Source organism: Amphiura filiformis, chromosome 3, assembly GCF_039555335.1.
Source record: "Amphiura filiformis chromosome 3, Afil_fr2py, whole genome shotgun sequence".
NCBI lineage: Eukaryota > Metazoa > Echinodermata > Ophiuroidea > Amphilepidida > Amphiuridae > Amphiura > Amphiura filiformis.
The window spans coordinates 63,385,623-63,411,610 of NC_092630.1; the positions used below are offsets into that span (position 1 = coordinate 63,385,623).

General features: G+C 36.3%; 2 protein-coding genes across 2 annotated transcripts in view; one reads left to right on the forward strand and one right to left on the reverse strand.

Moving 5' to 3' along the window:
* The window catches only part of LOC140149059 (uncharacterized), a 28,356-nt gene extending 22,215 nt beyond the window's left edge, over positions 1-6,141 (reverse strand). Inside the window, exons 1-2 of the mRNA XM_072171212.1 lie at positions 5,829-6,141; positions 1,650-1,884 (exon numbers count right to left, since the gene is read on the reverse strand). Of these exons, the coding sequence (XP_072027313.1) occupies positions 1,650-1,884; positions 5,829-6,123 (530 nt within the window). The 5' untranslated portion in view covers positions 6,124-6,141. The remainder of the gene's footprint in view (positions 1-1,649; positions 1,885-5,828) is intronic.
* Positions 1-25,760, forward strand: part of LOC140147413 (uncharacterized) — an 85,391-nt gene extending 59,631 nt beyond the window's left edge. Inside the window, exon 9 of the mRNA XM_072169191.1 lies at positions 25,737-25,760. Within this exon, the coding sequence (XP_072025292.1) occupies positions 25,737-25,760 (24 nt within the window). The remainder of the gene's footprint in view (positions 1-25,736) is intronic.
* The last annotated feature ends 228 nt before the right edge of the window (positions 25,761-25,988 follow it).

The following is a 25,988-nucleotide window of genomic DNA, read 5'->3' on the forward strand; positions in this document are numbered from 1 at the left end:
TGCACCTGGAATATTATGGGATTGTGAATTGATACTGTGAAATAGCAGAAAATGTGAGTACTTGAAACTAAATGTGTGCATATCTCAAAACTCCATTTTGGACCATTTGGCCTGATATGCTGAGATAAAATAAACTATTTTAATGTTTCCGTAGCTGATTCATAAAATTTTGATATTCATGTGTTAGCTGATACTTCAAAGAAATAATGTAGGAAATAATTGTGTCAATATATTGGCACACTAAATTAATATTGTTGTTGCAAAAAAGCCGACATTTACCCCATCATTTTCATTGACATTCTGTGAATATGTAAGCTTACTGTTTCAAATCAGGAGGACCTATCGAAAGAATAAATAAGTACACTATTTCATTGGTTTGTTTGTAACACATATCCGAAATCGCAATGAAATCGGACCCTCTCCCCATATTTTCCTGGAAAAAAAAAAAAAAAACCTCATGCTCATGAAATTGAACACAAATTGAAACACTTACAAAGTACATTTGTGTATGAGCTATGACGTTAAAAGTATTACAATAATAATCATTAGAGTGTCAACCTTAAGATGAAGTATGATTTTTAGGCCTGCCATGTTTATTTTTTGAAAAACAAAATATTTTAGGTGGCTACGTGCAGCCAATTTGCCTACACAAAATTTCAAAATCCTGTATAACCTTAATAAGGCGCCTCTCCAAATTGACCAAATAAGCGCCATAAAACAAATTAAAAGCAAAAACAGAGTCAATGGGATGGATAGAAAGATAGAAATGAGATAGAAATGCATGTTACGTGCCTGCAAAGTTGATGGTCCGATCAACAAGCTGTTTCCCACCTATTTCTCCATCAAAATGGAGGTGTTGGTTATCAGAATTTTTAAGTAACCCTGTGAAATATTAGGGCTAAAAGTGTTATCTTACAGGTCTTTCTGATTGTTCTTTGACATCTATATGGTTCAATACAGAGGTACCGCGTGAACATACAAGTGCAGTGCAATATATTCAAAAATTGTTTTTAACCTATTGCTATGGTAGTTAATACCGGTATGCTAGTTCAGTCAATATAAAGCATAATAGTTTGACATGGACATATAAATTGTAACAGAAAGACATGGTCGCAAGTATACGTCTTTCTGATTGTTCTTTGACATCTATATGGTTCAATACAGAGGTACCGCGTGAACATACAAGTGCAGTGCAATATATTCAAAAATTGTTTTAACCTATTGCTATGGTAGTTAATACCGGTATGCTAGTTCAGTCAATATAAAGCATAATAGTTTGACATGGACATATAAATTATAACAGAAAGACATGGTCGCAAGTATACGTCTTTCTGATGCAGTTTATATATCCCGTTCAAAAACATTAGTTTTCCTATAATTACCTATTACCTACGGGTAATGATATGGTACTTCTGGAGAGTGGGGTTCAAGGTCATTCAACCATGGGGGAATTAATTATCACATGCTTTAATTTAGAATAAGCTGATTTGGCTTACACTAAATATAACTAGCTATAGCTAAGAGTTAAACAAAACAATGTCGCACACGGGTGTCACACAGACAAATTATTTTGATTTATAAATCTTTCTTAAAAATTACTAATTCATCTTGTTACTAATTGATATAGGTAATCAATAACTTTAACTTACGCAATGTTATTAACCTTAGTTTGTAACGCAACCTTATCATTCTCCGATCCCAAAGCGATTTCAATTCGTTGTCCACTTGTGTATTGCATCACCCCAATTCTCGTCTTATCTGGGCCTATTTGAAAAGTATCTATGGTATTCGCTACAAAAGCCTTCGACAATTCGAAATTCGCTGTCGTTATACTTCCTGAACCGTCCATTACAAAAACGATATCAAGCTCAGGTACTGCACAGTCTGAAATATTAATAATAACAAAATTCATTTTAAATGTCGTACTATACATGTATCATGCATATATATATATATATATATATATATGGTATGTAAATAGGTTCAGGCCTATATATTTTCTATTCTAATGTGACTATAGTGAATTTAATTTTGCCCCCTGTATTAACTTTAATCTGGGAAGTCTCAATTAGCACAGGGATGACAATGTTACATACCACAGAATCTTAGTTTGTACCACCCATTCACCATTAATTATTTATGTGCAATATGGTACTTAATTTATTTTCAATGTTGTCACTTATTCTCAAATCACGGCTGTTTGATGTATATAGAATTGGTTTCATTATTAACTAAATGCAAACTATAGATGGCGCTATTTATGCGAAATCATATTTCTTTATTTGCATGGGTTAGGTGATTAATATTGCCTTTAAAACACAGGGCCGTTTCGACCATTAGGCCAGGTAAGGCGGTCGCCTAGGGCGGCAAATGCAGAGGGGCGCAAAAAAGGGGGCAAAAATGAAAAAAATACGGGAATAAAGAAAAGGGAAGAAAAAATGAGGGCGGATAAAAAGAAAAATTGGAGGGATAAAAAATACAGAAAAGAAGGAAAACGGTCGTGGGCAGCAGTGGTGTAGCGACGGGGGAGGGGACAGGTGGAGACACGTGCCCTGGGCATCGATTCTGCGCCCCTCCAAGCGATGAAAGTCAAAATGTTCGCGCGCTTTGCGCGCATTTCACTACAAAATCATTTTCAAGACCCGTTTATAATTCATTATAGCCAAAATTTACTTGTGGTAGACCCTTTTTAAAATCAATTTATAATTCATTATATAGACAAAATATTTATTAGTGGTAGGCCCATTTTGTGGAAATTCTCGCGCGATAGTTTCAAGAATCGGGGTGGGGCATCATTATGTATCTCTACTAACCCTGGGCGTCACAAGCCCTAACTACGCCACTGGTGGGCAGTATACAAATAGGTCAAAACTGGCATGTTTTCAAGGGGGTAACCACCTTTAACACTTTTTTGGTATGCTTTGGTGGGGCGACAGGGAGAGGCTTTGCCTAGGGCGGCAAAATCCCTAGGAACGGCCCTGTTAAAACAGCTGGAACAGGTGAAAGAAGCAACAAGGAAATTTTATAAACATATTTTATCAACCATTTAAAGGAATTATTTGTATTAAAAGCTTGAAAGAGTAATTTCCAGTAATTAAATAGCGCCACCAATTTTGTCATTAATAGATACATTTTATCCCAGCTAACACACTACGTTTTCACGACATTCGCGGACGTTGGACTTAGGTTGTCATTTACGTTGTAAATACGTAAATCTGTGAACTCGTATTCGTGTAGTGACAACGTTATTTTCGACGTTGATTTTGGACGTTGATATAACATCATTATGACGTTGTAATGACGTTGTTTCGACGTTGATGCAATGTTTGACCAGACCTGGTGACAACGTTTGAATAATACGTTCAGAAAACGTTACACAAATACGTATCTGAAAAATAGTTTAGATATTGACACCATGGAATGTAAATTCTTCCATTCCAAGGAGTTTGTTGTCCAGCCAAAATTTTCTCTTCGTGTCGTTTGACGATCGCCTTTAGGCGTGAAACTCAAAGTAACGACTTCTATTCCTGAAGTTCTAAACTTTAAATTTTTATACGCTCTCCCTTTTTGGGATTGAGCATCATTGTTGCCGGATGTTAATATAATGTCTTTAAAGACATTAAAATCACGTTGTCTTGACGTATAAAGCACGTGGTTAAAACGTGGTTTAAAAGTCATGAACTGACCCAGATACAACGTCATCTACGGACGTCGTTAGTACGCAAATTTATGACGTTGTTTCGACGTATAAAGTACGTTACTACAACGCCGTGTAAATGTCATGGTCTGACTCCGATACAACGTAATCTACGGACGTCGTAATTACGTTAATTTGTGAACTCGTATTCGTGTTGTGATTTTCGGACGTTGATATAACGTCATAGTGACGTTGTTTCGACGTTCACAACTTGACGTCGAAACAACGTCATAATGACGTTACATTAACGTTCGGGAATAACGTTTTCACGACACGAATACGAGTTCACAGATTTACGTACTTACAACGTCCATATAATTACGTTTGTACGACTTTATATAACTTTTAGACAACGTTGTAACAACGAAAAATTGTTAGCTGGGATATCCGAAAAAGCTTTAAAACATACGATAAAGTGAATATTTTTGTTGAAGAGGGGAAATTAAAGTTGAGAATGACTCAAAAGCATCTGTATACATTAGCATGATATCACTTTTAGTTTTTTAAGCCTAAGATTGGTTGTACAGGATTTTTTTGTTTGAAAAACTAATAAATGATCCCATCAAACAACTGTGAAATGTTACAAGTTTGCAATAACCTGTTTCTCAGTCTGCAAATTTATTGAAACTAGTGCATTTTTGTTTGTTTTGCTGCAAAATGGAAGGAATAAATATGAATATGAACACCCATCTATATATATAACGTGAAAACAAACTGTAGAAATGTCGGTTCGTGTTATGAAAATCACCAAATTGAAAGGTCCGTATTGAGGTTTATAACGTCATTGTGACGTAATACTAGTATTACTATGTATTTTGATAAATTTATGTATCCATGTAAAGATGATGCATACCATGATACCAATTGGTATACATGCACATAGATCATTCATGTTGCTTTTTTCAGTTTTATTATTTCCATTATTGTGTACCATACATTTTAGGTATTTAAATTACCACAAATGCTGTGTAGTGTAGACTGGGAATGATGGCCAAATCAATATAAAATGTCCCAAAATTGGCGGCCATTTTGGATTTATGCAAATTAGGGCACACATATTAAGGCACGTTGCACACTTGCGAAACATATAAATTACCTATCCTAAAATGTGCATTTTAGGTATTTAAATTACCACAAACGTTGTGTAGACTGGAAATGATGACCAAATTGATATAAAATGTCCCAAAATTGGCAGCCATTATGGATTTATGCAAATTAAGGCACCCATATTGAGACATTTGGCAAACCTGTGAAACATGTATTGATTATCCCTTCTGGAATAAACATTTTAGGCATCTTAAGTACCTGAAATGTTGTATAAGATGAGTGTTAAATAATTTATTCAAAATAAGGTGTAAAACCTGTGAATTGGCGGCCATTTTGGGTTTATGCGAATTAGGTATATTTCCAACACTTGGATATTTAGGAACTTGTAGTATGTTATTCTAGGGACATTATAAATATGCATTGTGGTAAAAAAAACTCGCAATTATTTGTTTGAGGTCAACCATTACTTTGCCTGGACTATAAATGTAAAAAATAGTATATGATGTTGATATGATCCTAAACATGACGGAGGTCATTTCAAGGTCATCAGAGGTCAACCAAAGATCAACATTTTGATTAGATAGATTGTAATTAAACTTTGTGCCTACGTTTTTCACGAAAAGACCATTTTGTCCAAAGTCATTTTAAGGTCATCAGAGGTCATTTCAAGGTCACGGTTGGACTTTGTGGTGTTATAAGACCGCAGCTTATCTAGTTTGTTTTTGTGTTGTTTTGTTTACTATTTTTCTTTGCCGACTCAAACACAGTCAACATAAGATTAAACTTTAAAAACTCGACAATATGCATAATTAAGATAACTAAATATCATCACTATAATTCAAAGTGTATCACACAATTCTCCCAACAAAAATGCCGAAATTTTGGTTTAAAAAAAAGAAAATGAGAACAAAATTAAATTGGTCAATTTATCCCAGTCAAGTTTGTACCGCAAAAGGAACACGCGCGGCAGCTTTGATTAGACAATGTCTAATCAATGTCTAATAGACATATGCCTATATTTTTTTCATTATTGCCACCGATGATGGTCGAAAAAATCACTGCTTTATAAAACAATTATACTTACTTATTGTGCCTTGGCAATTGGCAAGCTTCGCCTTAAAATACTCTTCCCGCATTCCATTGTCCGTTTCTGTGTCATAGTATCTCTTCCAGTAGCTAGCCTGTCCATCAATGTCACCTATGACAGGTACCATTTCAATTCCAGACAAGATGGAGAGATACAATCTAGCAGCTAATGCTGAATACATTGGCTTTCTAAGGTCTTCCCATGATACAGATTTCCAATCAATGTCAAAAGCGTCTTCAATTGCGTCAAGTGATCCAACAAGTGATGGATATGTGGTGGTGTCTTTTGTCATTGTAAATATGTTTTCATTTACCTGTTAACATAGAATAGCTACAACATGTTAAGATATGAAGACATGTATATATAAAGTAACGATTTATCTTGTTAAAAATGCTGAATAATTATGTGACCCAATCCAGTCCACACTTAAAGTCAGATTTTAAAATAGCCACTTGTCGGAACCTGCAAGTAACGCTGACCCTTTCATGGAAAATACCCGGGGATAATAATAATAATACTTTATTTTCCCCGTTATTTTTATATAGCCCAATACACATCAAGTAATCACATAGCGCTTTACAGCATAAAATAACAAAGATACTTTAGAATTAAAATCAATTAAAACCAATATAATATTGGAAGAATTTTAGAAGAGGGCAAAAAGTAAAATAACAGAATTAGCAAAAAGAAACACATATGGAATTAAAGCTCAGACATTAGACATATTGCACGAGGAAATGCACTTAGCATAGGAGAGCAAAGGACATGAATCAAAGTGCAATATATAAAGTGAAAATCAAATTCGATGTGATGGCAAACAGTATATAATATAGGCTTATAAATATCCCAGTTAAAAATAACCCACTTTATTATACCTCATAAATATTCATCAGAAAATCGTGCCACTTTATTGGTCAATCATAAACGACACGACCGGGCAATAGGTTTTCCTTTCTACATGACAACCTCATCCCATAGCCAATTTTTCGGTTCCCTCGGTACTGGCTATGTTATAGTAGTGCTCGGTGACTCGGATAGAGATGTTCATAACACAGTACGTACATGGCGTGCGGGACGCCCGGGGGGGGGGGGCACTCACATTTCCCAGCTATACGGGTATGTGCCGCGGCGACGACCCCCTTTTTCAGAGCCACTGGCCGTTCCTTAGACCCTCTGAATTCATTGTTTGCCCGCTCTGAAGCCCCAAAATTTTTCTAGCCGTTCCATAGACCCTCAGATCATCGATTTCCGCTCTCATCGGCATCTTGAGAGACGTGTTTTCTGTCCTACTATTTCAAGCCCAAAAGCAGACCCAAAAGCTACTTTTGCGAGCCCAAAAACTTCAAAGGGAATTTTCCATTAATTTCTTCCCCATTGAAACACATTGTAAGGAATAAGGTGAACTTTGGGTGGGATTTTGGGCTCCTTTAGTAGTGGCAACACTGGTTGACTGATAATAAATAAACATTGCAGCAATGCCGATCGCGAGAGTCCAGCTGGTGAACATTTAGCTAGAAATAAATGATTTTGAGATCTCTTTTGGAATAAAATTGCCAAATATGAGGAAAAGTACCTTAATAATTATGTACACATCCTTGCAGCTCTCCATAAACAATGAATTAAAAGGTAATTTACGATCTACTGGTCTAGTAAAATCGGGAGTGGAATGGCTGTCAAATTCTGCACACTTCACTCAATCATCTCATGGTATAAGCATGACAGTTCAATGTAGTCTAAATGTTTTTCTATTCGGCACTGAAAAAAATAATTCTTGTGGGTTTGTTTTTATGGTGGGCTTTTGTAATGCTGCTATAATTATCAGTAGGCTATAGCATAGATTGTAGGTCTACAGGGTCTAGTAATTTTGATTTGAATGCTGTTTTGCTTTGTTGAGGTTTCCATCGTAAAATGGGCCAAACCAGACCTATTTTGCATTAATGATTTTCCTGATTAATAATTTAATGCACAATTCAAAGTGAAATCGATTCCTTCAAAAATCTGTGGCAAAAACGCAACAAAATTGAACCCTGGTTTGGCCTGCGGGTTTAGTTTCCGAGATTTTTCAGATTTTGGCGGCCGATCAGTTCCCAAGACCCCCTTTGGCCAGTCAATCAGTTCCCAAGACCCCCTTTTGACCGGCCAATCAGTTCCCTAGACCCTCCTTTTGGGCTGGCCGATCAGTTCCTTAGACCTCAAGTTCGAAACTGGCGGTGGCACACCAAAACAAAAAAAAATTCGAGTGCCCCCCCCCGGGGCGGGACGGTCATACACACGAATCAAATGATCGTACCGCAGCACGACCGACGGAGTAACACGCAAAACTCCAATTTTCTTTGCTTTATGATCGGTTCCAAAATTAAAAGGGTACATATCTGACAGTAAAAGATAACATTTTATTGAAAGGAAATACTAATCTATCTTTAATTTTATAGAAATGTTACAATATGGTTTTAAGCTCATAACAGCCTTATTAATGATGATTGCGACAATACATTGCGAAATTAGCCAATCAGAATTGCATTTCTGCAATGAAAGATTGAGGTAGCTAAATCTTAAATTACCTGCCAAATTCCTCCATGATAGTCACTCCTGTAAGTGTTAGCAGCATTTCCGTTGTTCGATTCCACGCAAGCGATGCGAAGGAGTAAATCTTGGTCATCGAATTGAAAAATGCTGAATTGCAAGTTGTTGGTGTCTATCTTCGCTACAGTCCTCTCTACCACCGCCTCACCACTTGTCTCTGGCTCTAGTGTTTTGTCCACGGCGGATACACTTGAAATTTGTGTACCGAGGAACACGAGTCCTTAAATTGAAAGATTTTAAATACTGTGAACATGCATTACTTTGATTTGTTAGGTAAGAAAGTCATGGTAGGCCACTTTCGGCCCCGTACAAAAGTTTTGGACAAAGGTGACAGCCGGGGTAGAATTAAAAACTCAAGTTCTGTTACTGATTAAAAACTCAAGTTCTGTTACTGGGGGGATTTCCTATAACCTCTCATTTACACTGTAAATCTACATGGCTGGTCTACCTGATCACCTGTTCCAAATGTCAAAAACAATATGTGGGTAAAACCACCACAACGCTGTATACGCGCTTCAAAAACACGTGCTCTGACATTAAAAAATACAAAACTGATCCATAGTGCAGTTTTGTTCACGGCAAATTCACCGTGACCTTTTCAGCCATAAACCCGCTTAGTGAAGATTAAACCGAAATATGCATTACTAAACCATTATAGTAATCGATTGTCCAATGCACATTTCTTACCACGTGATAATATTAATCCAATGAGCGATCGAATTGTCCGCTACGGTCGACTAATCCAATCGATAATGACGCTATTGACATGTACAGGTGGAACTCCACTGACTGAGTTTGGGGATTTTTCACTGGTTTGCTATCATTTACTCATCAAGGCGCTCCATCGTTATTATAAGGACTATGCTAATAATTTGAAGATTGACATGTAGAAAATAAACCATACTTGATTGACAGAAACGGTTTATTACGGTTTGGTGACACTCCTCTTCCAAACGCGACCAAGTCAGGGCGGCCCGGTGAAGCAAAATGTGTATTGGATTAACATGGGAGTTTGGATAAGATGGTAGATTTCCTTTCTCATACAAATGCATGCTCCCCCGTTATTAAAGCTTGTACCGGATTAAAAATTCAGATATTTTGAACAGAATAAGTAATTTAAACATAGAGCAAGTACTAAAATCAGAGCTTTTATACTTTTTGATATATGACGCTAACTAGTTCATCTCCTATACCCGCAGCACATCGCTACTAGTACGGGTCAATTACCTATGTGAGTGCCCCTGTGTTGCGTACATAATAGTTAACAATAACTGCATGATGCGTGGCAAAACCGCTCGACTGTCACATCACCATCAATAGACCTAAAGACATCTTTCAAGTCACCAACCACTTCACGTGCACCGAAAATGGATTTTCTAAGAGGACGAAGTTCAACCCCTTGCTGAGAACAGATCGTTCATTATTGTTCAAATACATGTCTGAAGGAATTGTGACAACCAGTGACAACCATGCATACCAAGGCCGATGGCGGCGGATTAAAATGGGAACCGAAAATGTTGTGACGCCACAACATTTTCGGTGCACGTGAAGTGGTTGGTGACTTGAAAGGTGTCTTTAGGTCCATTGATGGTGATGTGACTGTCCTTGGTAACAACTTTGCAAGTATTGCATCTAGGATGCTTACATGGAAAAGTGCCGGGCTCATCACTTGAAGAGGAATGAGGATGGGAAGCCCGCACTAAGTGGTTGGAAATGTTACGGTCTCTTTTGTAAGCGATAGCAGGTATGTTGGTGAAAATGTCTTTGGTGGAAGGGTCGGAAGTGAGACATTTGAAGTTCTTGAAGATGATTCTGCGAATAGGATGGATGGAAGGATGAAACGGAAGAACAAGAGGAATGCGTTAAGAGGGGACTGGATCGGTCGACGTGAGCAATTCTTTTGTTGGAAGCCTTGGTGATTTCAGGGGGTAGTCACGGAGCACGATGGCAGAACGGAACGGGCTCTGCTTTGATTCATAATCGGAAGGTTGCGGGTTCGAGCTCCGGCGACGCCATCGTGTTGTGCCCTTGAGTAAGGCATTTTATCTCGATTACTCCTCTCCACCCAGATGTATATATGGGTACCGGCATTCTTAAATACTGGGAAGGTAACAGACTCGCTGTGGAGGAGGTGTAGCGAACCCCCTATAGAAACGTTACATGTAGGAGTCTGGCCCAATCGCCAATGAAAGAGAGATGATGTTTAGCTGAACAAGGCCAAAAGGCATTGTCTGCTCTAATCGGTGTGTCATATAAAGCTGGACACATGTGTTTTACATACACTCATAGAAATGACTTGTTCGCCTTGTTGGTGCAATTCAAAAGGAGAAAGTTCGGACAACTCAAAAATAGTGTAAAAGTTGCCAAAACAAAATTCATTTTAGTTATCCGAACTTTAAAAATGCTGAAAAAGCTCAAAAAGTTCCGTCAACTAATCAACTTTGTTGGCATTACTTAAAAAGTTGGTGTAAGTCGTTGCGTCAACGTTTTAAGTAATGCCAACTTCTGAATTCAAGTTCAGGGAACTTAGAAAATAAACAAGGTTCAAAGAACCAATTAGTTGAGTTATTGTAACTCAACATGTAAGTTGATGTATATAACTCGTTCATATTAAGTTACTGGTACTTATTGTTTTGAGTTATTCCAATTTGGTACTTTGTTACTTAATTCACGTAATTCTGCACTATTAGCAGTATTCAAATATTTATTTTTGTAATCAGTGCAAAATTTTGTATACTATAGCACACCTCTAGAAAATTATACTAACCTAGTTTCATTTTCTGAGTTGTAACAACTCAATAAAGTAAGTGCAAATGAGTGCGACCAACATAATGATATCAAGTCAGCGTTACTCAAAATTGTACGCGTTGGAATTACTCGGAAAGTTGACGCAACGACTTACATCAACTTACTGAGTAATGCCAACGAATAATTTCTATTTCTATTCATACTGTAAATGTTGCTGCTGTGGGTGAATGTGGTCGGTACCCAATCCACGTAAATACTGTTTTAAGGTGTGTCAAATATTGGACAAAATTGTTACAAATGTCATCTAACCGTTTTCCGAAAAAATGTTACAAAATGTTGTATGATTTAGATCAAGAACAAAATGTCACCACTTGGCTACCCTTGTTAAAAACATGATTTTTCGTTTTGGATTTGGTTATGTATGAATAACACAAGATGTGGGCTGTGTGGAAATGTTTATGCGTACAATTTCAAGACGATTGTGTGATATTGCGTCCCAAGAATGGTTTGCTGATGTGTGTAATACTCCCAAATTAAGAACATAATAGACATTTTAAAACATTGTTGACACCAGAAAAATATTTGCTTGAAATTTGTGATTATCGTCTAAGTCTCTTGCTAGACTTAGATGTTCAAATCACATGTTGAAGGTCGAAATGGGTAGAAGGGAAAATATTGATTATTACAATCGTATTTGCTCACTTTGTAACACCGCAAGCATTGAAAATGAGTATCATTTTATTATGTCATGTCCGTTTTTTGTAGATATAAGATCTGAAATGTTACCATCATGGTCTATAAATGCACCAAATGAAGCCAAATTTATCTCACTAATGAGCACTGAAAATGCTCATGATGTACAATGTTTATCTATGCAATGAAAATTAGAGATGCGATCTAATTAAATTATGTTATTGATATTTTGTTTGTATTATGTACTTGGCCTTGAATTATATGATAATAAATGAAAAAAAAAAAAATGAACTGAACATTGCATGTAGGAGTCTGGCCCAATCGCCAATGAAAGAGAGGGCACTCCGATCACTGTTTATACAGGAACGTCTCCTTTACCTTTACCTTTAGTCACGGTCTTCAAAGAATTTAATGATCTCCTCGGAGACTTGGGATAAGTCTTCTTCCTCAGGACAGATGCGCTTCGCACGGAGAAGTTGGGAATATGGAATTGAGTTTTGAGCATGCAGGTGGGTGACTAGAATTATACAACAAATAATTATGGGAGTCAGTGGGCTTGAGGTGTATGGTGGGCCTGATAGTATCAGCGTGAATGAAAAGCTTGAGGTCCAAGAAGGATGGAATGCGGAAACGGGGCGAATGATATATTCAAGTTCCTCCAGACTGTAGTTGGCGACACCAATAATATCGTCGATATACCTCTTGTATAACTGGGGATGGTATTCGCCGAGTTGATCAAACATCTGTTCGTCTACAGCTCAACTTACCGTACTTTTCCTAACCAGACAGTCCATGCCAAAATTGTTACTACACCTTTACATTTCATCGAATCTCTTTTTGATGTCTGTCATTTTGAACATCAGACTTGAAAGATGTATGCTATGTAGAAACGTTATTTTGCAATTTCATAATTTGCATATTATTAGCATATTTGCAGAAAAAACATGAAAATCAATAAATACCTTCAAAAATAATTTCACAATTTCAATATTTTATTAGAAATTAAGCATGTAGGCCGTTTGTTATGACTTGATGAATGAAGCTGTTAAAACAGATTTTGATATTTTTGCTTATTTTTCCTTTTTTGCCCCAAAATGTATAAAAATCAACATTTTTGGATGACCTATATTTTCTTTGAATATTTATCAAATTTCTTAATTTAGGTATAATACAGTGCAGAAAAAGATGTCAAAAAAATCTGTTAAAACAGATTTCCAATAAATTGTTCCATTTTCCATTTTGGGTTAAATACTCAATTTTCATGCGCTGGATATTTGAAACATAAAATGAAAACATGTCCATTGCACTTTTTCCTCGAGATGTACTATAATATCAAGGTTACGGATATATTATAATCCCTTCTTATCTTCACTGATCCATCAGATACCTATTGTTATAGATGATCAATGAAAAGGTTCAGAACTAGGCTACTAATGGTCTGTCAAGTATCTATAGTTATTTTCATGACTGTGTCAACTCAAAAATCATGCAAGGTCGAATGTAGGAAAAGTATGATCAGTTGAGCTGTATAATGTCCTAAAGTGAGGACGCTTCTGAGCCACCCATTTTAGTGCCCATGACAACGCCTTTGACTTGCCGAAAGAAACGATTGTTGAATTGAAAAGTGTTATTGTTGTGGACAAGTTCGGTGAGGCGTATAAGGGTATACTTTGATCAGCTCGTAATCGGCGGGAATTAATAGGCTTTTACCACTACGCCGAAAAGTAGACCCACGTTAAGGGTAGACGAGGTATTGTTGGTCGAAGCAACCTAAAAATCGATTTTCATTATCTAGATCAATATATTATTGAAAATTAACACCTTGATGTTTTGCAAAAGTTCATTCTACAAATCATATACTTTGCAAACTTGCTTAATTTATTGTTGTTAATGAGTTATGTACGTTTTACAAAAGTGTTGTTGTTTCAGCCCTCTTTACAACGTAACACAAGAACCGCAGCACCTATAAAAGTATATCTGTTATATTTTAATTCTTCTACACGCTCGCTATGAATTGAGCAATGCAGTTTTTGCCAAATCTCATTACCATTCGTAAGATGCTGTGAACTACCAAATCACAACAGTTTAAAATAATTAATAACCTTAAGAGTGATATTATATAGTTTACCTGTCTGGTCTGTATTGTGCGTGTTAAATAAAATAGACAAAGTATAGGTCTTCAATTAATAATTTGTGATGCTTCTGACGAGATATCACAAGGCAATTCTCAAAATGAAATATATTGATATAATCCGCGATGTTATAAGGCCCGCCGATTACGAGCTGATCAAACTGTAGTGGTGGATATGGAAAGATCTTCACGCCTGTCCAGATAATACTATGAATAGAAAACGTTCACTATCGGTGCTGGGAAATCTGAAGTCCTCGAATATGCGAAGAAAATGTGGTGAATCCTGCACAAAAGAGGGTAGGGTTTGGACAATAGGATGGAGAACGGAGTCCATAAATTCGGAGATCATGACGGTTGGGCAGCTGTGAGCTGACACAATTGGGCGACCGGGTGCGTTGGCTTAATGGATTTTGGGTAACATGTGAGAAGTTAGATGTTTGAGGGCAAGCGTGTATAAGGCTGGTAGCAGTTTTGGGAAGATCCTTTGATTTGATGAGATTCTTGACAGTGGCAGATACGGAAGCCTGATCAGACTGGATGGGATCGTGGTCGAGTTATTTGTAAAATGTCTTGTCAGAAAGCTGTCTATCTGCCTCAGCAACATACAGGTCACGACTACCGAAGTAGGCTTGAGCCTGGCTGTTAGACTGTTAAGTTTCCTAAGTTTTATAAACACACGACGTTTCAGACCAATGGTCCTTTATCAAGTGAAGCCAAAAAATTGAAACGTAACAAAACAAAACAATTTCCCGTGCGTGGTTATCAGCAGGAAGTAAAAATGCTTACCTGCTAAATATTCACAACTTCGCGAATATTTTGCTTTAAAAGTACAATTAGCAACCTACAACTGAGCTAGTTATACTTAAACTTTAATGTACTTACTCAAAAAAGTTGTAACAATATACAGACACAAAAATCGGCTCAAAATCCGTTGTGAATCCATGGTAAATTATAGCACAGCTTACTTATTTAGTGGCTGGAACAAGTTTTGCGATCTATGGTGCTAGCTAGTTCTTAGTATTGTTAAAATCTAAAATATAACCTACAAAATCACGTGGTTTACTCCCTATTCCAGAAAAATACAGCACTATTTTTTTTGGAATTAAAAAAATATTATCATGTTTTGCCAAATGAAACATAGTTAAATCATATTTCTTTAGTTAGTTCAATAACTGGCAATAAAAGTCAAATTTTAATATTTGGTCAATTTTGGCAATAATAAGCAATTTGATGGTGTTTTCAGGATGCTGTGACAATCAAGCCTAAAGACTTGTACTAAGACTAATTTCTGGTTATGTATTCAAATTTTTGACAAATACATTTTCTAATATCTTATAACTAAATATCAAATTAGTCATAAAAAAACTCAATTTATGAGCAATCTCAGAACCTATACTCCAAATTTTGAATGCTTAGACTTGTGCCAAATCTTTGAATTTTGTGACTGCAATTGAAAGAAATCATGCAAAATTTTGTTTTGGGGGCAGTTCCATCAAATTGCAAACTATCCAATTTTGACTTTTATTTCCAATTAGGACTAACTAAAAGATTTTAATCGATTTAGCTATGTTACATTTGGCAAATCAGGATAATACTTTTTATAATAAAAAAAATAGTTCTTGTATTTTTCTGGAATAGGGAGTAGAGATCGTATAACAATTGTAATGTCTCAGGGTGACACCTGTGATTTGTTGAGGAAGACACGAGTATAGTTATTTGGAAATACATATCGTGTCCGGGATCATAATCTTCTGCAGTCTTTTTAAATTATCTGTGGTTAGATTTAACATTAACAATGAACTTGTGTAAACAGTCACAATCCAAATAGAAATAATGCATGACGGTCTGGGGTTTTGAAAACTACCTAAAGATCATGAATCAAGTGCACATGTCACAATATTTTGACAACTGTTACCTGAGAATGCAAGTTATTTCCGCTTGAAGACAATGTCGTATTGCATTAGATTGAATTATATTCAAAATGATTGGCCTCTAGTACATGGCGCTATGTGGTGATTAGACTATGCCATAGACATGTTATTAATCATGATGAACGCATTCAGTTGAACTCGAAATTATACTGATATCTATTACATCAAAATACTAGCAAATGGTTATGAAAAGGTTTTATATATAATTATATATACTAGCAGTAACCCGTCTTTCGCGGTCACTATCTTTTGCGGTACTGATCAGAACAATCAAAATAAATTTACAATTTTGTAGGACACTTGTAAACAACATATGTAGGCCTTCGAGACATCCCTCTCCGACGACCCCCTCCTCATTTCTCTGAGGGTAAGGTTCTTAATCGTGATCATGGTACAGAAAGAACAGAACATAATAGAGTATTCATCTATGCATTACGTTGCACTGTTAAGGTAGCTCAATTATGACCCCTACCCTCAGATATGTGAGGAGGTGGCCAAAATATCTTCTTTTGTGCGGTTACATTAATGACTTTCCCAACCTCCCCCCCATTGAGGGCATCTTATACCCACTAATGTGAGGTATAGACCCAAACACACATCACATACACAAACCCATCTCAATATGTGACTTGACCTTGACCGTGGTGAGGTTTGAAAAATAGCTTCAAAATCGCAATTTTAGCCTCCATTTTCCCCCTCCCCTCAAGATGTTGGTGATAGTGGATATTTATAATGAGTGAATTTTGTTTACAACTTAGGGAACAAATTATGTAATGAAAGATCAAGCACAATTATCAATAATATTATCATCATATCCAATGTTTTCAAAAAATGCTGATTATATTCAACTGATCCTTTAATAAAGGAGTGTATTTCCACAGTGTGTTCAGAGACAAAGATTTCTTTGACATGGCTTGTATATCTAATAACAGTAATGATACCAATAGCTTGTGTTCTATTATATTTTCTGGTATAGACATCTTCGACGTTCTGAAAGCATTGGATCCAGGCAAGGCATGTGGTCCGGATGGTATTCCAGGCAAGTTGTTGCGCGAGTGTGTTTTTGAGCTGTCACACTCCCTCATGCAGCAAGGAGCGGCAAGGCAAGGTTCCATCCGCCTGGAAGTTGGCAAATGTCACCCTACACAGTATCGACACCCAGTATTATAAATATAAACTTTCTTCTAATAGCAACACCATGTGGTACTGATCATGCGCAAATCGTAGAATAGAAACTCTGCAGCAGGCTCTGTAGTATCTCATATCGTCTAAATGGTATGCTTAGCATGTTAGCCTGAGTCGCTCGGCCTATCTCGAACAAAATCGCAATACGTAGCTTTTGAAAAACGAGAGGATTCGCCGTACTATCACGGCAATTTTTGACACGAAGATATAGGGATGATGACGCTGTGCCCCAGTGTTTCAGAAAGGGGACAACACTTGCGTTGAAAACTACCGCCCAATACTGCGGCTCTGCACAGGCCCGTAGCCAGGATTTATTGGGGTTATTAGTAATAGGCATATCACCCCAAAAATAAGCGCAGCAGAAACACGTTATTTAATGTTTCTACATGAATGAGCTTTATTAAAGTATCAAAAATCAAAAAATGGAATTGAAATCGGTCAATGCATTGTGATGTAGTGTCAATTTTAAGATGCTCATAAATGGAATTAAAACCTGCCACAAATGGCTATAATGACAAAATTGGCACATTTCGAGATTTTGAAGGTTTATTTGGACCCTTGCTTGAAAAAGCAGCGTTAATTTAAGTATCACAGGTTAAATGCTTATCTTTCCGTACTTCGTTAAAGAAAACAAAATTTTAAAATCTATCATTGAATAATTATAATAAATTAACCAAATATACTATTTTAGCTATTTCAGCCAATCTGCAGACAAATTAAAGGTGAAAAAATTACTAAGTTCAGCTAATTAATATGCAAAATTGATGCCAATAGAAAACCGTACATGATATCAGGGTGCGGGTTTTTTGCACACATATGTATACAAAGTTATTTCAATTGATAACAAAAAATACATAAAAAGTAATTAATTATGCAAATTAGCTAATTACAGCTAATTATGTATTTATGATATTATTATGTAAATTAGGCATGAGTAATTTTGGGTTTTTTCAATATTTATTGAAAGTCTATTCATTCACCATAAATTTGTCAAGTATGAACCTGTTATGATGTTGAATAAAGAAACTGCAGTTAATTACTTAAATATAATACAAAAAATACAAAGTTTGACATTTTGACGATGTCTGGAATAGAATTTTCATTTTTTTCTTTTAACATGGTATGTGTCACCATTGCTCAAAGCTAAATCCGAAAAGTAAAAATAAAAATTCATTTGCAATGAGACTTTAAATTAACATTTTGTTATCTGGATTAACATGGGAAGACAAATGGTAAAAGGAACAGCCATTCTACTGTATCGCGTATACAAAAATAGTATGGCCTTGTACACACACAATGGCTTAGAGCTATTGTGGTTTGGAAAATTACTCCATAAAAATTTCTTTGATAATGTTTTGTTTTTAATTAGTTTTACTCAAGGCAAGGCAAGGCTTAGTGTTTCATTTGTTGTCGACGGAAATAATTTACATGCTAAGAAATATTAATATTTCAGCTAAATGGTGGTAGGTCCCTTTATTTCAATAGGCCTATATTATTTTACTGATTTATGAGCGATCTTCAAAAATCCATAAAAACAGGCAGTAGCTCTTAAACAAAACAATATTTAATTTTGCGGACCCTATGGTAGCCTCGGAAAGTCTTCACACACCATATATTAAAAATTCAAACAATTTGGATAAATGAAGCATATGAGGAAATTCATGTTTTGACATAGATGTTTTCTAAAATTGGTCAACTTTGAAGCGCGCGCTTTTCAATTCACTGTTATGCTTGCATGCACAGTGTGGCAGAATTATTGTGCAGCCACTGTGACATACCAATTATTAGTTACAACTCACATAATCCTTTGCATTTTCGTTTCTGAACAATAGACTGACAGAAACTGAATAGATAAAAAATACCCTTAGTACTCGAAGTTAAGCTGGCTTTAATGGTTATAATGGTATGATCAAAAAATTATTTCCTCAGAGTAGGCTAACGAAGACATATTTTCATCAATTACCAGGATTTGAACCTGGGACCCCTATGTATCTAGCAAGCGCGTAGACTATGCCATAGTCTAGTCGACTTTTGCGAAATAACAAATGTGTTATTAATCGTGATGAACACATTGCAGTTGAACTTGAAATTATACAGATGTTTATCAATGTTTATATTAAATGTTTAAATGTTTATATTATTCACAACAAAACACAGTTTACGTATACTAATGTTGTCGAATCCGGGTGTCGAATGCAACATATCTCGGCATTATGAGGTCTCACTTTAATAAATAATTCTGATTTGAGATCTACCGGTTTACTGACATCCCACGAGTAAGAGAGAAAAGGGCCGAATTCCAATTGTAATTGGAAAAATCGTTTTGAGGGGCTAGATTAGTTGGATTTAGACCAAATATACCAAGCTATATCCAGTACAGTAAAGCAGCAGAAGTCGCTCCGCAAGAGAAGAGGGCGAAACAAACAATCAGGAGGACAAAGAGATTGAGGCTCAGGACACAAGAAGAAAAGAAACCAGAGAGATTCAGGACAAATCAATACCCCATGAGAGACAATATAGAGAGTTCGTCAAAACTGCGAGGGGAAAAAAGTAAACATTGAACTTTCGCGCCAATACAAAGCGCCGCAAAGACCACAGATACTTGAGTACGCTGTAGTTATTGAAATCTAGTTATAAATGGAGGATTTTAAATTATTACGAGATCTGAAAGAAAGACCACAAGACAGATTCTTGTAAAGATGCATTACATTACGGCTGATTTTAGTTCTGGGATTGGTCCCCATAGACGCACGTGACAAGAATATCTGAAAGTAAATAGTCCACTTGGGGAACTAGCAAACAGAAGGAGTAGGCCTACCCGGTCACTGAAAAGATCAGATGTGGAAAATCTAAAAATTTTACACAAATTAATACAAATCAGGGTTTATATGTTTAAATATAATAAACACAACACAAAGAGAAAGTAACCCATATCAATTTGTAAGCGCTCTTTTGCAAAGTCATAGTTCATTGATTTTACAGCCGTATGATAATACAGGCGAAAATAGTAACTTTTTTGCACAAGATTTGCAATTTAAAGAGAATTGGCCATTGTTGATTCTAGTAACGCTAGTGTATGGACAATATAAGTGTGCTTTTTCATTTAATGACATATAATTTGACATATATTGTAAGGAACACTTGAGGTTTTGACTTTTAAAACCTACATTTTGGTCAAAAAATGTGCTCGGATCGGTAGTTTTCAACAGATTTACCACATTCGCCTTGCTATAACATTGAATTGCGTTACCTGTTGACCTAGTGACGAAAAGTGTTTTTGGGGAAAGTGTTAGCTTTCGTTTGATATCAAAAAAAAAATCTGATTGGATAAAGGGAACACTTGAGGTTTCGACAAAAACCAATTTCAGAGGCCCATTTCCAGCTAGAAGTTCCACAGCTCATACGATGCTATGCACTCAACCGTGTAGTGTAATCAAATACTGTGGTGGAGACAATTCACTGCTTGCTGTTCTCTGCTTGGAAGCTCTTGGGCGAAAATGTGTGCTCAGGTGGAAACTGTGCGTAGATGGTTTATAAGAGAATCGTTTTTGTATAGAAACCTTTCCATATGCGGCATAAATCTAAACCTGCGCAATTATAGGGTCGTGATCCTGTTAGATCCAATTTGATACCACATTTGTGACCGTACACCACGAATGAGCCGTAAGTGTCCTAAATTCTGAGTTACAGTGTCAAATGTGTATGAACATGATGAAGATCGTATTCATAGGTACCTCAAGTTGGTGCTACATGTATCTCATTTTGATAGCTCTAGTCAAACACTTTTCAACCAATCAATAATCATATTGATGAAGAGGATAATAAGCTTCTACTTATGTCTATAGAATTCTTAAATAGCTCTAGTCTTTGTTTGCTTCGGCTAAATCCTGTTCAAGTTGTGGGTTACAAAGCATTGTATTTTGTCTAGGTATGTATAACCAACCATTAACAATGAGAGGACATTCCTGAACCTTGTTGACTCGGGGATGATTTGAAATGATCGCCAATTATGACTGTTTGATTTTTATTACCAGCAATGTGGGAAAAAAGACACATCTAGAACCAAAAAAGTATACCATTTTGTTGAAGGAGCAAAGTTCAACAAACCATGACCTCGCTTCTAGATATCGTTTGAAGTCAAATGATATACCATTTTAAAGCTTATGATATATATTTTCTAAACACGAAATAAAACAAAATTGACCGGACCGACTTTACGGCTCATTCGTGGTTTACGGTCACATTTGCAAAAGCTGCAAATCAAAACAATCACGCAGTCGGAATTGTTAGCCAATCTCGCTTGCACAAGACGAAGACCTGTCGACTTCCCCAAGTGCCCATACAAAGCGCGGTTTATTCAATTGCTAATTTGAAAGCATGGATTGTTGCAATACTTTACTGCTGTGCACGGTGCAATTGATATTACGCTCTGATATTTATCCCTGCAGCTCTGCGTACTGCGTAACTTTTAAAAATGTACCAAATTTCATATACTAGTATCAATCTTTGTAAATTTAGAGCTTTTGGTAACAAATGTAGTAATAAATTGGAACTTAAAAGAGTCTGCACACGACAAAAAAAAGTTGTCATAAAATGCGCAGGTTTAGATGACGGACGGGTTACATTATTATGTGAGGACTTTCCTTTTGTGTCCACTTACACGAAAGGCAAGTGGACATCGGAGAAGGGTAGCCATCGCTCCAAATTTTCACCTTTGGTGAGTGTTTACAACATTTCTAAAAGAATTAGTGTCTACATATCACATCTTTAGCAGCAGTTTGAAAGGGTCCGTTCAGGGTATAATGTAAGATAATATACATGCATGTGTACAGGAACATGCTTATAGTTAGTATGAAGTGTGCCTCACGTTGAATGAAAGTCAAATTCAGACACACATATATACTGTTAAATATTAGAATCAGTATCGTTGGTAATATTACGATGGATAGCAAAATGATGGGTTTCAGTGATTTGAAATGTACTCGTCCTTTAGGATATCTGCTTTCTTGTCCTTCTGTAAGAGAGTCATGAGCTTTCTTAAGTTGAATAGTTGCCAGAATACGAATACGAATGAACGAAAATACAGTGGTGGTTAACGTGATAGAGAGAATTACACCTCGTAATATATTCATTGCCAGTAACATGTAAAATCTCAAATCGGAGGATGGAATAAAAACACAAGCATGATACTCGCAGCGATATTTTGCCGACCAGTTGCAAATAAATCCATCAGGAAGTGATACAGATAATGCCAATATCGAAGAACCAAGTACCAACCATCTAGTTCTCCGAATTGTTATTATAGAATAGTACTTCAATGGTTTAATCAAAAATGTGTAACGATGATAATTGAATATTATTCCCATGAACATGCTCGCTAATATCCAGAAGTTTACTCCGAAGGCGTATAGTGCACAAAATGCATCCCCCAAGATCCATCGATCGTCAGGTAAAGTTGTCAATAGTGGAATGAAGATGAAGACACCAATCATAATGTTGCAAATACTAGAAGATATCATTGCAATCTTAGTAGGAGTGTGAATGTCCTTGGCGATAAGAGTCACGACAGCAACGAACGCGTTCCCTAGAATATTGCTTAATGTCATGCAAACGATGAGAGTGATTTGAAGTGACACACTGACGAGGGAACTTCGTGAATCAGAACAATTAGATTTAACCGATTCATTCGCCATGGTGTGTCTTTTCTTTCTCTTATTTAGTATAATATGCCAGTTTACCAGAGATTTAATCTGTTCTTATCTTATGAAACAAAAATGGCAGGCCACCATTTATCTGGCATGTATTATATAGATCCTTCGTGTCATTCACTGCCTTAGTTATAACGTAGCTAATGTAAATAGCCTGATATGGGTTACACCTTCTAAATGGGTATATTAATCATTTTTAAATCGTGTTAGCAAATGGTGGTAAAACGCCATATCACTTCATTAAAGTGAAATTGATTTTTGTTTGGATAGAGCGTGAATCAATATTTTCTCTGCATGGTACTTAGCAATCTTTTTTTTTTATCTTTCTATATTCATTGATTTTTATTCAAAAAACAAGAAAAAAATTAAGACAACTAACAGCAAATCACACAAAAAAGGCAGCAAAAATGGTTACACAAATTATGCAGTCACTTCTACCCAGATACATTAATAACATCAACATGCGCATGTGATATGCACAAGGTCACAATATAATCCAGTCACATAGTCTACAAAATTTTTATAAAAAATACAAAATGACCAAAAATCTAGATGTCAAATCTCCATTTACGAAAGTGGCATGAGAGTTTGTTTTTCTTTTTAGCAATGAAATACTCTGTATCTCTGTATATTTTAATAAAAGCCTTAAGATCAATTAATTGTATTGGGAGTTTCGTTTTTAAATTTACACACATAAATACAGTATTTGACAGTCAAAAACAAGTGTGGGCCCTACTAGTCTTGTGGCGACATTGCATTTGGACGTCGTAATTAGTTCCCATTACCAAACTTTGTACCAATACCAATTTCACGTTATGCATTCTTAGTTTTTGAGAGCACATTTTGTAAAATCTTGTCAAAACTAACATAAGATTTTCAAGTTATGGGCAAACTCATAGCATATACTCCAAATTTTGAATGCTTAGACTTTGAATTTTGTGACTGAAATTGTAAGAACTCATGCAGAATTGCATGCTTCTGCTCCATTTCCCTCACAATTTGACCTTTGTTTAGATAATAAAAGATACGATTTTGCCTTTTGTCTGTTAAATAATGGATGGCGTGGCCAATATTTTGAGTAGTGAATGCCAGTATCCACTACGATAATAACTATAATTGGCCAGCCCATCCATTATGACACGGTAATATGCAAAAGACAAAATTCACTGGTTTATCTCATTTCATAGTTTTATTATCACCATGATCATTCTTGATGCATCTTTGTTACCTAATCATAAACGACCAACTTCTATTCATCAACATGAAATGTGGGCATAAAAACAGTCCCGCGACCACTGACAACTTAAGTAACATTGATATTCTATCATGCGCACATGAATAGAACTTGGTCGTTTATTGAGAATAAAAAAGAAATGAGGGCCAGAAGTTGAACAGCTCACAGTATATCTAGCTACTAGTAAATCTGCTCGAACAATCGGTTGTGTTTTTGGTGTACTTTTGAGGACTTTTGGTTACTTGTCCCTTTGGTTTTGTACTTGTTATATTGCAATTCTTTGCACTCTTTTACGGTTTGCACATTGTTTTAGTTTCATATCTTACATTGTCCCCTGTCTTGCTTGATGTACAGTAGCTTTTCATGTCAGTGGGGTTTTGCGCAGCTACTTGTCGGATTTTTCAAATCTGATTCGTGTGACCTTTGGTATTGTGGGAGTCTGCTATAGCGTCTTACTGTGTTGTTTACTTCGATAAACCAAATGATTGATTGATTATACGTTTTTTCATTAACAAATGGAATTAGATCGGTGCAATATATGTATTATTAACAAAATAAATGGAAGCATTAACCAAGTAACGTTCGTGATATCTATTAGATCTTATTTGCATTTCTTATACATTGCAAAGTTGCAGCAGCATTTATACTTCGACAACAGAGGATGATTTAAGGAAGCCCCATCATGCACTGTAAAAGTGTTATCACTAGAGTTTCAACTGCCACTTTACTTTTCAAATCCCATTGAACTCTGTGCAAAAGATGTTGTTTTAGAATTGCCCGTATGTCATTATTACTTGGTCGATTTCAGATCTAAAGTGATGTATGCATGCAGGATAATTCACGCCTTCTGTAGATAACATAAAATGTGAAATCGACCAACTTTTTGAAGGTGTTTTTATTGTAAACATATCTGTCCAAATTCAAATTTAACCATGCACGTGTGTATGCCGTGGGGCGGGCAGTGGTGTCATGTTCACTCACACAGCTGTGCTAACCGCAAGACTTGCTGGGAAGTGCTTAAATCATCCTCTGCTTCGACAATATAGCTTCTAAAAACAGCGGTACAGGTTTTTCATAGGTGACTGCTTTTTCACTTCAAAGAAAGGGAGAGGGGTCAAAACGTGTGGTACATAATAGAGGTAGTCATTGTGACGTCAGCGCCGCCATCTTGCGGGTACGGAGTGCCTTGTTGCTAAGATCACCGCATTGACGCTTGACTGTAGACTTCCGCGTAATATGGGGCGTAATGTCTAACGCATGACATGCAGAACGGCAGTACCCACAAGATGGCGGATCCCGCGGAAAAGGTTGACGGCCTCTATTTGTTATCAATAGAACAGCAGCTTAGAAATATATCACACTGATTATTTAATTTTTAGTAAACACGTAGAGTGTTGACATACGCCCTACAACTAGCTGTTTTCTGCACGACGGTTCAATTTTCCCTGAACCAAGTATTTAACAGCCCTAATCAAAATAATAGACACATTTGCATCAGTGACTAGGATTTGAACCTGGGACCCCTGGGTATCTAGCCAGCGCTTAGTCTATGGCATAGTCTAGTCGATTTTTGAGATATAATACGTGTTATAAATCGTGATGAACGCATTCAGTTAAACTCGAAAATATACAGATGTTTATCCGAATTTAGGGAGCGATCGTTATTTACGACTAAATTTTTAGGGTCTTGAGGGGGAACGCGACATTTTTTGTTGAACCAAAAGGAGGGAGTGTTAAGTTTTAAATGGAGAAATTCGGGAAAACAAGGGGGAATTCGAAAATTTTGAGCGGACGGGAGGGGTGGAACGCGATTTTTTTGTCGATATTTTTTCCAAAACGCCCATTACCCCCCTGCCGTAAATAACGATCAGTCCCTTAAGTATCAATAATAGTCCATTAAACGTTCACATTAATCACAATAAAACACAGTTTACGTATACATAT